We start from the raw sequence: 14,954 nt of genomic DNA, 5'->3' as shown, positions 1-14,954 counted from the left end.
GAAGGATAGAGCAGGGAAAGTGCCAAAGAAACAAAGAGATGGGAATGGAATGATAGGAGAATGGGGTTAGAGCGGGGGAGGCCAGCCTCAGAACTAGTTTTGGGAACACAGAGTTCTCTTATGTGTAGCTTGGCAGACGGGCTGCATTGGGGGTTTGATCTTAAGCATCTAGAGCTGGCCTTACACCATTAGAAACATTTTGGCAGATAAGAAAAGGAGTTTCATTAAATTTCAGGCATTATACCCTTCCATGGTGCTTCCTGGTGAAACATCTAAGCTAAGTGATCTCATCCAGGAGTAATACTAACCCTACTTTGGCTAATGATCTCTTTCATAATGAAAAGTGAATTTTAATTAGGATTTTTATTTATGTGTAAATTTTGCTATCTCCTAGTTAAACTTGTACTATACTCATGGATAGTAACTCTAGTTATCATTCTTTGTAATAGGTCTTAGTTTTTCCTTTAATTTATGAACATTACATCTTCAGAGAAGCCTTCTCTGACGTTGGACCCCCAGATTGGATCAAAGCCCTCAGTTATGTCCTCTCTTAGCAGCCTGTACTTCTCCTTTATAAGCTTTCCCACTATTGCAATTAAACAGTAATTGCATGATTAATTGTTTAATGTCTGTCTTCCTTGCCAGATTATTTCCCCAATGAAAACAGGAACCAGGGCTATTTTAATCATGGCTATATCCAACACTGGTTCTTGCCCATAGCAGTAAATTCTTTTTAAATGGGTTATTTCATTCACTCATTTATCCATCCATTAGCTAATGTACTGAGCATTCACAAGCCCTAGGAACTGTGCTACAACCAGGGAAACAGAAATTAATGTGATCATGTCTGCATTCAAAGAGTTTACAATTTGGTACAGAAAGTTCTTAACCATTGTAGGTGAAAGTTCCCCTTGAGAACCTGATGAAAGAAGTCATCCGTGTGCCCAGAAACTACACACTTAAAATGGACTTTGTATTTAACTAGCTGTGTTCACAGATTCATGGGAATCTGTTCACTGTTTTCCTAAAATTCCCTGAATTCTGATGTCAGGATCTCTCCATGAAACAGACTTAAAGACACAAACAAGGTAAGGAGAGGAATAAAAGAGGGCATCAGCATATCCTGCTATGAATCAGAAAAGGCTTCAGTTGGAAGAGATGTTTGAGTCAAGGCTTAAATGATAATATGATTTTACTAGGAGAAGAAGTGAGAGCATTACAGGTTGGGAAGACAGTTTTTGGAAAAGTATGGAAGTGTGCAGGAACGTATCATTTCAGGGAATTGCAAATACCTTGTATAGATGAGAATGTGTGATTGGGAAGAAGGTTGGTGGGTGAGGGGTGAGGAAGGTGGTCAGGAGAGGATCCTGGAGAGGTTATTGGATAAGAGGACTTTGCTCTAACCTGTGCTTGATGGGGAGCGATTGCAGGGTTTATTCAGGGAGTGATAGGATCAGATTTGTATTTTAGAAGGAGCCCTCTGGTGGTGGTGTTGAGGGCCGATCAAAGGCTGAATTCCTGGAGGCTGGTAGATCAGCTCTGTGAGTCACTCAGGCAATGAGGTTTGAGGAGAGGGTGTAGGCTGGAGTGGTAGTTAGGAAGAAGAATCAGGAGGACTTTGTGATGGACTGTGGGAGAGAAGGTAGGAATAAACTTTAAGTTTTTGCTTTAATCAAGTGCATGATGGGCAGTCTTGGCTCCCTGGCAGCCTTTTTGGCATGAATGCCAATTCAACAAAATAAAAGTGCTCCCAAGACACATTTTTTTTTTCCAGTTCAAAATGAAATAGGCTTTTGTAAATGATAAAAAGTACATTCCTTACAACTTAGATTACCTAACAGATTGGATAGAAGAATGTCAGGAGAAAACCAACGCTGCAGCTGCACCGACTAATCACAAAAGTTCTATCTGTGCAGCCACTCTGAGGCAGTTTTCTAATCTTTCTTCTTGAGATAACAGCATGAGCTGTGTTGAGAAGCTAGGTTGGCCACATGCAGTCTGGGTACTGCAAGTTACTCATCATGGCTTGACGACTTCTGGGAGGAAAGGCGACAGTTCAATTATAGACCCACTAGATTGGAAGCACTTAGTACAGAGTGTTGTGTAAAGAGGACTCCCAACAAATATTTAACCATAACTATGAATTATAAAAAATTTTTTTATGGATTAGGAATAGTGAGCATTATAAGTTTTGACTTATAATAAAAATGCCCATGAAAGTTATAATCCACTTACAATTAGCTGCAGTTTCTTTTTTTTAATTTTTTTTTTTTTAGCTGCAGTTTCAAACCTCATTCGTGATTGACTTATTTATTTATTTATTTATTATTTATTTATTTATTTTTTGAGAGAGAGAGAGTGCAAATGGGGGAGGTGCAGAGAGAGAGGGGGACAGAGGATCTGAAGCAGGCTCCTTGCTGATAGCCGAGAGCCCGATGCGGGGCTCAAACCCATGAACCATGAGATCCTGAGCTGAAGTTGGATGCTCAACTGCCTGAGCCACCCATGTGCCCCTATTTACGGTTGACCTTTGAACATGGGTTAGAACTGCACCTGTCCACTTATATGAAGATTTTTTTCACTGAATACAGTACAGTGCTATAAATGTATTTTCTCTTTCTTAGGATTTTTATCTTCATTTATTTCTTTATTTTAAATGCTTATTTTGAGATAGAGAGAGAGAGAGTAAGTGAGTGTGTGTGGGAGAGTGGGGGAGGGGCAGAGAGAGAGAGGGAGAGAGAGAGAATCCCAAGCAGGCCCCACGCTGTCAGCACAGGTCCTGACACAGATCTTGATCCCACCAACCATGAGATCATGACCTGAGCCAAAATCAAGAGTCAGATGCTTAAGCAAATAAGCCACCCAGGCACCCCTCGTCTTTAGGATTTTTAAGTAACAATTTCTTTCTCTACTTTATTGTAAGAACACAGTATATAATAAATACAACATACAAAATATGTGTTAATTGACTGTTTATATCATCGGAAAGCTTCCTGGCCAAGAGTAGCTATTAGTAGTTAAACTTTCGGGGAATCAAAAGTTGTATGTGAATTGTTGACTGCATGAGGGTTGGCGTCCCTAACCCCTGTGTTGCACAAGGATCCACTGTAGTAGGAAATGAGCTTTCAATTAACTTTTTAAAGAACAGCTTTGTTGAGATATAATGCACATAGCATATAATTTTTCCAATGAATATGAACAATACTTTCAATGACTTTTAAAAATATTGTTGTTTAGAAATAATTTTTACAATTAAACATCCTTTTGTAACAAGAAAAAAAGAATATAAAGCATACAGTATTTAAAATCTAATAGTCTTTACACATAAGGAATTTTCTAAGGTGCTTCCAATAATGGGAGTCAAGAGAAAATACATTCTTATGGGGGTTTAAATGAAAGAAAAGTGTAAAATATGGTCAACATATTATTGCAAAAGTGACTGGTGTCGTGAGAAGAAAGGACTAAAGATGGATTGACCCATTGGCTTTCTTCAGTGTTCTGCTGGGGAAAGGAGACCCAATTTAATTTACAGACTCTCAGTTCACTATCAAGGGGTTAGGGAGAGACTTTCTTTGCCAATAACCAACCTGGCTAATGGCTGATATGTTGTGATAAGTGTTTTCTCACTCAGGATAGTAGTGGTATTACATTAAGAGGGAAAAAAAGTAAATAATAGCTTTGGGGTTTAAACTGAAGTTAAGTGGCAAAAGAAAAGCTCTACCTACCATTACCATATATGCACAGTGAGAAAAATTGGAAGGTTTTGAGAATTCTGAATGTCACCTTGCCTTGTGTGTTAATGATGTAAAAACATGCTTTTTGCTAACATAACAGTGTGCAGAAAAAATATAACACTTTCCCTATGAAATTGACAGAACTGTCCACAAAGTCCGAACCTCTGTGAATTGCTCTGTGAAGCTGGATGCCAAGAATGCACCTGGCATTTAGGCTGACCCACATATTGGTAATTTGTCTAAAAGAGCTTTTCCTTTCCAAGATTACATATGATGAGTGTGTAGTGGGAGAGGGGCTTAGACAAATCGGACAGCCCATCCTGATATCATTACTAGATTTGTTTTTAGTTGCAGCTTTTACCTTGTGACTTCTGGTTAAAGTGATTAATTTAATGCCATCCTCTGGCTTTAAATCCTGCTATTATCCAGCATCATCCTAATTCCCCCTAATCAGGTTTATTCCCTCATTGTTTCATATATACAAAGACTCATTCTTGTGTTTAAATATTTGCTTATGTTGTTTAGCTTCCTATGGTATTTACTTTCTTTAAAAGGGGTTTTGATGCTGTGTTCTCTGCTTACAACAATTGGCTTGTATGCCTTAACATATACATTTTATGACAAAGTCCACTATAATCCTTTGTGTGCCCTTTATGTGGTTCTGTGAGGAGGAAGTTTCCCGTCCACCTCTATGCTGCATTTCTGTGATTTTACTTCTTATAAAAATTACTACTTGTAACTAATTGTGTTTCCTTGGTTGCTTTAACCACTAGGAAACTCGGAATCACGTATGCCATTCTTGTTTAGTACTGAATAGATTCTTAGAGCGTGATTTTATTTGTATAGCTTTTCAACAAACCTCATGCTTTTGTTCTGGCCTTGGAGGGGGCAGGTGAGGGTGGTTCTCTATCTTTTAGAATCATGTACTCATGTTTTGTTTTTTAAAAAGGCAGCACACATTTATTAATCTAACATTTTCCATGGGTCAGGAGTCTGGGGTACCATGTAGCTAGATCCTCTGCTCATGTCTCAGACTTGATGTCTAGATGTGGGCCTCGTGCTGCAATTCTCAGCTGAGGGTTGGGGTTCTCTCCCAAGCTCACAGACTGTTGGCAGAATTCACTCCCTTGCACCTGTGGCACTGAGGTTCTTAACTGAGGATTGAGCTCAGCCTCTAAAGGCTATCCCTCTCCATCCACAGTTCACAGTGTAGCTGTTTGCTTTCTGTCTGGAGGCCAGCAGGAACACTTTTCCTGCTCCGAATCCCCTTCATGCTTCAAATGTCTTTGATTTGGTTCTGCCACCAGCAAGAGAAAAACGCTCTGTTTTTAATGGTTTCACCTGATTAGATTAGGCTTACCTGGATACTCCACATATTTTAAGGTTAATTGAGTTGGGATTTAATTACATCTTCAAATTCCTTTCACAGTGGTTTCTAGATTAGTGTTTGGTTGACTAGCTGGGGTGGGAAGGGGCGGGTCTTGGGGGAGGGCCATCTATAGAATTCTGCCAATCACAATCCCCATAATGGTGGACTACGCAGCTTTGAAAAGTAAGGGGGAGGTTCTCAGTACACAGCTATGGAATGATCTCCAAGGTATATTATTATGCTGGAAAAAACCCCAAAACAACCAAGGTGTGTATACTATAAATACAACCTGCTGTATAAGAAAGAGGGTGAAATAGGAAACACATGTGTTTTCTAATATTTTCAAAAAGAAAGAATGGAAGGATAAATAAAAAGTTAACAAAAATGTCATTTATAGGGGTAGGAAGACAACAGAAAACAGGGGCAAGGATGAAAGCTATACTTCCCTGAAGTACCTGTTCTGTGGTTTACACTTAACACCATGTAAATGTTTTATATAATTAAAAGACAAAATTAAATAAACATGACAAAAATAAAGTAATTTCTAAAAATTACAGCAGCACCTGGGTGGCTCAGCTGGTTAAGCATCCAACTCTTGATTTTGGCTGAGGTCATGATCTCACAATTCATGAGATTGAGCCCTGAGTCAGGCTCTGTGCTGGAACCTGCGTGGGATTCCCTCTCTGCCCCTTCTCTGCATGCTCCCCCACACACTCAAAATAAATAAATAAACATTAAAAAAATTATAAATAACCTGATATCAAGTTTGTGGTATAACTCTTCAGTAAAGAAATGTTTAAAGGGCTCTTAAATTACAGTATTTTGACAATATTGCTGTATGCTTTAGGGACAAAAAAAACTCCATTAAGAAATCTTAAACTGCATATTGTGTTCATGCTGTCAATGGTAATATTTGTATTGCTGAGGTTTCTTCCCCCGATTTTAGAAATTGTGGTAAAATACACACAACATAAATTTTACTATCTTAACCATTTTAACCGTACAGCTCAGTAGTATTAAGCACAGCCATATTATGAAACCATCACCACCATGGCTCTTCAGAATGCTCCATGTTACAAAACTGAAACATTATACTCATTAAACAATAACTCTCCATCCAACCCCCACCCCCCCCAGCTTCTGTCAATCACCATTCTTTCTATCTCCATGATTCTAAGTACCTCATATAAGTGAAATCATACAATATTTGTTTTTTGTAACTTGCTTATTTCATTTATCATAATATCCTTAAAATTCATCCATGTTGTCACATGTTGCAGAATTTCTTTCCTTTTTAATCCTGAATAATATTCCATTGCGTGTATGTGTACCACATTTTGCTTATCCATCCATCTGTTGAAGATCATTTGGGATGCTTGAACTTTTAGCTATTATGAATAATGGCTGCTATGAAAATGGGTATGCAAATATCCCTCTGACATTCTGCTTCTGCCTTTAATTCTTTTGGTATATACCCAGAAATGGAATTGTTTGATTATAGGGTAATTCTATTTTTATTCATTTTTCTTAAGTAGGCTCTATGCCCAACCTGGAGCTTGAACTTACAATCCTGAGATGAAGAGTTTCGTGCTCTACCAACTGAGCTAGCGAGGAGCCCAGGTAATTCTATTTTTAATTCTTTGGAGGATGCTGTTTTACAAAGCTAATGTTTACATTCCTAGGAACAGAGTAGAAAAGTGCCAATTTTCCCATGTCCTCACTAACACTTGTTACTGTCTTTCTTTTTTGTTGTTGTTGATAGTAGCCATCCTAAAGAGTGTATTTTTGCAAGCCATTTCAAATCCCTTTTGGATCTAGGTGGAATACAAATATTTTAAAAATAATGGTCAATTCGCTTATAGTTTTTTTCCTCTTTTCCTTTTATTCAAACTGCATCCAGTCCTCAAATCCAGCTTTTCCATGCACTCCTGCATTTTTTCATTGCCCTCTGTCCTCTTTCTTTGCCCTCTTGTTTTAATATCATTTTGCACTTTATGGTTTCTGACTACTAGCTAGTGTTTTGTGTGTGTTAGTCCTGTTGTTCCAGGTTGTGTATTTTTTAGTAGCAGGGCCCATGAAGCTTCCACTTTTTGAATCATCTAATGCATTAAAATTGTATCAAGAAATGCTTCCTTTTAACAGTATAATTTTTAAGGAACCCTCGACTGTTAGCTAATTAACTCTCAGCACACTCAGCACATTCTCTTTAAAATTGTAGGAACCTGTTTGTGTTTGCAGTAGCCATGCTTGTTTCATCATCCTGCAAGACTATTCAATCATTCAATTAACGTTTCTTGAGTTCCTACTATACATGGTGTTTTTGATGGGGCATCTGCCTTTGCAACACCCTTTGAGATGAAGGGTAGTATCTAGATGGGGTGAGGTCTGCAACTTGGGGAGGGACAGATTTTGCATGACTCTGGTACTTGGCGATCACTTCTTCAATAGGCAGGGCATCTAGTCTCTAGCCAAAAACAAATCCTGGATGAAAGGCAGACATTGGAACTCTGAATAATGTATATTCTGGGTTCTAACTAAGATAATCAATTTATCTCGGTTGACAGCACTCTCCTAATTTTAAAATGTTAAGTCCAGGGTCTTAACCCTTAGTTCCAGGCAAACTGGAATGGCAGGTCATCCGAACTCTAATTCCGACTGCCAGGTCCCAACGGGTATGGAGGTACCCTCCCGCCTTGATTCCTTTGAGTACATTTCCCACTGAGCAGTGCGCCCTTGCCCCTTCCATTCTTGCGTGAAGACTACAAGTCCCAGCATGCAGCGCAACTCTAATAGGCCAGTCCTCTGCGCTCGGGCTCTTTCACGCCGGTGTCTCCCGTAGGGCGCAGGGCCTGGAGGCCTGTGCGAGCTGACGTTGATGCGTATACGTCATACTCTTCGCGCCTCTTCCCCCGCCTTCTGGGTGGCTAAAGTCCGGTGGCAGGAGGCGTAAAGCGGTGCTTTTTCCGAGGCTGTCTGGCGGTTTTTTGGGGGGGAGACCCCGTGGCTTAAAAAGCCGAGGGAATCTGGATAGGGGCCGCCACTCCTAGCCCTCCTTCCTCCGAGTTTGCGACTCTGCGGTCCAAGATGGACAAAGTCTGTGCTATTTTTGGAGGCTCCCGGGGCATTGGGAGGGCAGTGGCCCAGTTAATGGCTCAGAAAGGCTACCGACTGGCCATCATCGCCAGAAATCTGGAACTGGCCAAAGCCGCCGCCGGTGACCTCGGCGGTAGGTACCAAACTAGAATTGTCCACTTGTGGGGCTGCAGCCCGAGAGCCTAAAGTCTCCTCGTTCGTAAAACGAGGCCTGGCCATTAAGGCTCTGTTTGGCTTCCCGCGTTCAGTAGCAGCCTTTCCTCAGTGTGGACAACAGACTGGGTGGAGAACCCCTTATCACCGTTTCCCGCAGTGTTTCCTGCCACGCTGCCTGCAGCCAAGGGCAGAACAACTTGGGGTTTTCTTTGAGACTTAGCAGTCTTGTGAGGCCCCATTAATTAAGCATTCACCTCCCTGAGGCTAGTGCTAACCGTGAGTCGCTGTTTTGTTTTGGTGTCTGGAAGGAGGGAGACACAAACTTTCTTTGTAGGGTAAAGGGCTCACTGGTGCCGCGAGGTCCCGGGCGCCGCCTGGAGACTGGGCTGGGTGGAAAGGAGTTAAGGCAGGAAGAATAGGCGTGTCAAGCCTGAAAGGCTCTGTATAGTTTTGCTGTGGGCTGTTTTGGCCCACGTGCAAATACACAAAGCAGTGTTTCATAGACAAAACTCTTTTTAGTACCAGCTAGTTTTGAGATATACCTGTTTTGGCTCTTTACCTCCATAAGCATTTAATAGGTTGTTAAATTGTTTTGGTGGTTTTTACAAATGGACAAATGAGACTTCCAGGTTCCTTTTTATTGCATTTAGAATTCTTTTTTTTGTTGTTTATTAATAATGGATTAGTAATTACTTTTCATTATTTTGCAAACTTAAGTCTTTTGATCCTAGGGAGAAGTAGGATGTAGGATAGATGCTAAGACGCTGCTATTGTTTACTTACTAGAACGGACAAATGCTCCTTATTCGCTATCATGGAGGCATTGGGAAGTTTAGAGGCCTGGGATGCATCTGGTGGCTGTAACCTTTAAAATAACAATACTGATTGGTTCACCCTAATTGTGCACATGGGTTGGGAAAATATTAGGCTCTTTAAAGAAGCAAAACAAAAAACAAGTTACAGAGCAGGGAGAAATTCAGTGAATGTTTCTTGCTGCTCATATTCACTACCATTATGTTATTCTGACAAGAGAGTGAGAAAGTGATTTTCCTTATGGGGTCATCCCAAGCCGTTAGTGTTTGCTGGAATAGATAAAAACTGTTGGTTGAGCTTCCAAGGGTTATTGTGGACCCAACAGGTTTTCAGATGAATGCCAACGGTGAGTCACAGAGGATGCTTTGGGCCTTTCATTTCCTTGAATTATGTGTTCCATAAATGTTTGGTTTGCACACTGTTTCCAGAGAAATGAGAGTGCAATTTTAGTGTTAACATAATAGGCAAGGTCAGCCAGAAAATAAGGAATTGTTTAGTTTTCAAAAACCCCTATACTTTAGAGTATTAAAATGATGTATTATTAAATAGAGAATGCTTTCTTTGAAGTGTATTCTTTTGATATTTACGCATTTTTTAAAAATGGACACTTAAAAGGAAGTAACAGTTGTTTTTAGTAAAAAGTTTTTTTTTTTGGTGTGTTTTTTGGTTTTTGCATTTTGTTTTCTTTTTACAGCTTCCTGCTTTGTAATGGTCAGCCTTGAATAATAGTTATTCTAATATATGTGCCATAGTAAAAAAAAAAAAAAAAAAGTGTGAGAAACCCTAGGGTATATTCTCAGGATCAGGAAACCAGTTAAACACAACTGTAACAATGAGACATAAATTTATTTTTTAAAAAAATGTTTGTGTATTTTGAGAGAAAAAGGGTGAGTGGGGGAGAGGCAGAAAGAGGGAGAGAGAGAGAGAGAGAGAGCCTTTTTTTGTTGATGAAGAAATATTTTTAAGGTTTACTTCCCCACCGACCTCCATCCCAATTTTATTAGACTGAACTCCATGAGTAGAGGAATCTATGACATAATCATCTTTTATCTGTAGGTTCTAAATTAGCACAGGTGTAGGTCCTAGTAGATGCTTAACAAATGTGTATTGAATAATTTTTAAATTCAAGTCATAATTTATAAGTAGTTCTAATTTAACTTTGTTGTTTAGGAGATCATTTGGCATTTAGCTGTGATGTTGCCAAAGAATGTGATGTTCAAAATACATTTGAAAAGATGGAGAAAAATTTAGGTCGAGTTAATTTCTTGGTAAATGCAGCTGGAATTAACAGGTTAGTCACAGACTTAAGTATTTTTCTAATTGTTTTGGTATGAGTAAATATATTAACTTACTTTACTTCTAAGTGGAAGAAAATATGTATTTTAAAAATTGGTCTATCTATACTTCCTTTTATACTGAGATATACAATAAGGGTACAATTTGATCAATTTTAACATGTAATCACATTCATAGTGAACTGTAGAACATTTCTAGCACTCTAGAAGGCTTTCTTTAGTTTCTTCCCAGTTAATACTTATAGATAACCTCTATTCTGACTTCTGTCACCATTATGTAAGTTTTTTCAGTTCATGAACTTAATGGTATCAAAGTAGAGATTTTTTTTCTTTTTAAAAGGTGAATTTAGGACAGAATACTTAGAATAGTATATTAATTTTCTTGTTAACAAGGCTTACTATAATATGATGGGATTTGCTCAGTTTATTTAAGCTTTTTTGGCTACTTTTAGCTGATAGGAATATTCACCTCTCAGCCAGCTTCTAAGTTATCTTTTCTAGTTTATCACTTATTTTAATGCCTCTCAAATCAGATTTAAAATGGGACTCTGTAGACTTTCTAGCTCAAATATATACTTCTTGACTTTTTAAATTTGTTTTATCCCGTTTTTAATTTATATGCCACTGCTGTTTTTTGTAGGGATAGCCTTTTAGTAAGAACAAAAACTGAAGATATGATATCCCAGCTTCATACTAACCTCTTGGGTTCCATGCTGACTTGTAAAGCTGCCTTGAAGACTATGATTCAACAACAGAGAGGGTCTATTGTTAATGTAGGTAAGTCTTCACCTGTGAAATTGTTTATCTCATAGTGCCATAAAAATATTTAATTGACTAATTTGGAGTTTATTCATGTGTGAAACTTGGATGAAATGGGTCTTTTTATTTGTGGAAAAAGGATTTGATTAGGTGATTTGTGGGTAAAACGGGAATCACGGATTCACATCTTTCTAGTGATCAAAATGTTAACATTTTTTTTTAATGTTTTTATTTATTTTTGAGAGAAAGACACAGAGCAAGTGGGGGAGGGCCAGAGAGAGAGAGAGACACACACACAGAATCTGAAGCAGGCTCCAGGCTGAGCTGTCAGCACAGAGCCCGACTTGGGGCTCGAACTCACGAACTGTGAGATCATGACCTGAGCTGAAGTTGGACACTTAACTGACTGATCCACCTAGGCGCCCCAAGCTGTTTGACTTTTTAAGAGAAATTGGACACCCTGATTTTCATGTGAAACCTGGTTTTTAAAATACAGATAAGGAAAGTAGATTGAAAAATTTTAGGTATTGGAGGATAGAAAATGATCCCTACAGCAGTTATGTGTGTCACTGATAAATCTAGTACAGAGGTTTAGGAGGAAGTTTTAAGTGAATAATCTTTTTAGTTTTTTTAGAGTGACTGTAACTAACCCCTAGTTTTCAGTTCATCTGACCCATGGAGTAGTAGATAAACCACATAGGTGTGTTCATAGACCTTAAAACGCAAAATGACTTAGAATTTTATTTCAGTTTGGTAATTTGAAAATAGCATATCATCTGCCTTTTAATTTTAAGTGGTCATACCTTAAAAGGCTGCAAAAGGGGAATGCTGCTCCATTAGAGTAAATGACCCTGTTTTTAATATAGGAAATGGCTGTCCAAGCCAAAATGTAGGGTTTTTCTCTTTTGAAGATGAAACACGAATACTGTGCTAATAAGAATTAGAACTATTTTTGACATTTACCCTTAAAAATGCAAGAAATAGATTTTCTTAAAAAAGATTAGTAAATGATTAAAAAGTAAAAGATTTAGTTGACCTTTGCCTTGTAACACAGCCAGGTAATGATTTTGGATTCTCAGAAGCTGGTATACTGGCCTGTATATATCACCTGATAATATGGGTGTTTGTTTAACTCTAAAATATCCCCTTTTTAGATATATTTAAACAACCCACATCAGTCCTTTGTGTACATGCAAAACTTTTAGAATTGTGCGAAAAGTAAATAATAATTGAAAATAAATTAGGAGAATCTTTTTACAGAAAAGACTACTTTAAACTACTAAAAGTTCATTGATTTAGGAGTTAACACTTATTCACTAGATGAACAATAGTGTGTGGCATGAACTAAAGTTTCCTATTTGGCCTTTCTTCCATGCCTATATTTTTCTTTCTTTTTTGTATCTCTCCATATTTCTCTTTCTCCCAAATACCTATTTCTCTGTCTGTGTTTTCTCTGATGTTTTTTTTCCTCTCTTTCTTCTTCTTCTTCTTTTTTTTTTTTTTTTTTTAAATTGAGAGAGAGAGAGAGAGAGAGAGAGAGAGAGAGAGAGAATGTGCACACTTGAGCAAGCCAGGGAGGGGCGCGGGTGGGGGGGGGGGAGAGAGAATCCTAAGCAGGCTCCACATTGTCAGCACAGAGCCCAACTCAGGGCTCAGACTCACGAACTGTGAGATCATGATCTGAGCTAAAGTTAAGAGTCGGATGCTTAACTGAGCCACCTATGTGCCCCTCTTTTCTCTCTTTCTGTGCTTCACAGTTCTTTTCATCTGTCATTAACTGGCATGTAATATATAATGTAGATATATTAATATAAAAAGTGTTTGGGGTGTTTTTCTTTTCCTAAAATAAAATTACTTTTTCGAAAGTTTTGTGAAGTTCTTGATTAATTTTTATATCATAAGTACAGGTCACTGGTGCAGAAAATTGTTTCCCCACTTCTGTTTTACCAGAATTTATTTGCATACAGTTGATATTTGAATTATAAATTATTCTTTCATATTCATATAAATGAGACCACCCAAGAATCTTTAGTAGGCAGTACTAGCTATAATACATCACTGAAGATAACTAAATTGCAGTTTTACAAAAAGCTTATAATGAACCTTAGTTAATTTAGATTGATGGTAGTTCAAACTTAGTGAGATTTATCTTCAGATGAACTATTTTTTTTAGTTGGAAATGAATATGTCCTTGTAGAATCATAAAATTAATCAGCCTTTGTCTGACTTTTTCTGGTTTTACTGGAAGCCTTTAAAAATACTATAGGATTTTCACCATGTCTCACCTACTAAGAGATGAGATTGGGTTTCTTTCACTTAATGGATCAGTTCTCAAGCCCTTGCCTGACATAAGAAGTTTTACGTAAGCTTCTTTCAGAACCTGTTTTCTGTTTGTATCTGGAGCAGATTCCAACCCTAAGTCTTACCACTCAAATGATGCTGGTTAGAATTCCTAATTTTAGCAAAGGACAAGGTAAAATGCTTTGTGCCTTTGTTTGTTTCCTGTAAGATTATCTAAATATTCAAGTAATCCATTAATTGGTTTGAATTTGCTTTCATTTTATTTTTTCTAGGAAGTATTACTGGTTTAAAAGGCAATTCTGGCCAGTCTGTGTACAGCGCCAGTAAAGGAGGATTAGTTGGGTTTTCACGTGCTCTTGCTAAAGAAGTAGCAAGAAAGAAAATTAGAGTGAATGTGGTCGCACCAGGTCAGTGAAAACTTTTTTCTTTTTTTTTAAAAAAATTGAAGCATAGTTGATATACGCCATTATGTTAGTTTCAGATGTACAACATAGTGATTAAAAAATGATGTATATTATAAAATGTTCACCATGATAGGTGTAGCTTTCATCTGTCAGTATGCAAAGGTTTTACAATATTACTGACTATATTCTCTATATTCTACTTTCCATCGCTGTGACTTATTTATTTTATAATTGGAAGCTCGTACCTCTTAACCCTCTTCACCTATTTTGCCCATCCCTTCATCTTCCTCCCCTCTGGCAGCCATCAGTTCTCTGTATTTATGAGTCTGTTTCTGGTTTTGTTTGTTTTCTTTTTTAGATTCCACACACAAATGAAATCATGCTATTTGTCTTTTTCTCTCTCTTATTCACTTAGCATAATACCCTCTAGGTCTGTCTATGTTGTTACCAATGGCAAGATTTCATTCTTTTTTATGATTGAGTAATATTCCGTGTGTGTGTGTGTGTGTGTGTGTGTGTGTGTATATCACACCTTTATCCATTTATCCATCATGGTTGCACATTTAGGTTTTTTCCATTTCTTGGCTATTGTAAATAATAGTAGATTAAACAGGGGGGGCATATATTTTTACGAATTAGTATTTTTGTTTTCTCTGTGTAGATATCCAGAAGTGGAATTACTGGCTCATATGGTATTTCTGTTTTTAATTTTTTGAGGAACCTCCATGCTGTTTTCTATAGTGGCTGTGCCTTCCCACCAACAGTGCTTAACGGTTTCCTTTTCTTCACATCCTTGCCAATACTTGTTATTTCTTGTCTTTTTGATACTAGTCATTCTGAAGGTATAAAGTGATATCTCCTTGTGGTTTTAATTTGCATCTCCTTGATGATTATTGATGTTGAGCATCTTTTTATGTGTCTGTTGGCCATCTGTGTGTATTCTTTGGAAAAACGTTGAATCAGGTCCTCTGCTCATTTTTTAATGGGGCTATTTGTGGTTTTTTGGTGTTGAGTTGTAGAAGTTCATATAT

General features: G+C 37.9%; 1 protein-coding gene across 4 annotated transcripts in view; it reads left to right on the top strand.

Annotated features, from left to right (window-relative positions):
• Window positions 1-7,971: 7,971 nt before the first annotated feature.
• The window catches only part of CBR4 (carbonyl reductase 4), a 96,656-nt gene continuing 89,673 nt past the window's right edge, over window positions 7,972-14,954 (top strand). Inside the window, exons 1-4 of one of the 4 annotated variants that reach the window (XM_060653816.3) lie at window positions 7,972-8,329; window positions 10,335-10,455; window positions 11,100-11,236; window positions 13,792-13,926. In XM_060653816.3, coding sequence (XP_060509799.1) covers window positions 8,188-8,329; window positions 10,335-10,455; window positions 11,100-11,236; window positions 13,792-13,926 — 535 coding nt within the window. In that variant the 5' untranslated portion in view covers window positions 7,972-8,187. Of the gene's footprint in view, window positions 8,330-8,364; window positions 9,511-10,334; window positions 10,456-11,099; window positions 11,237-13,791; window positions 13,927-14,954 lie in introns of those variants that run through there. The other 3 variants (XM_081795585.1, XM_060653815.2, XM_060653818.3) reach the window with 3 other exon arrangements.

The sequence above is a fragment of the Panthera onca genome, chromosome B1 (genome assembly GCF_046562875.1).
Source record: "Panthera onca isolate mPanOnc1 chromosome B1, mPanOnc1 haplotype 2, whole genome shotgun sequence".
NCBI lineage: Eukaryota > Metazoa > Chordata > Mammalia > Carnivora > Felidae > Panthera > Panthera onca.
Note: the sequence above shows the minus strand (reverse complement) of the source record. Positions and strands in the feature narration are given on the sequence as shown.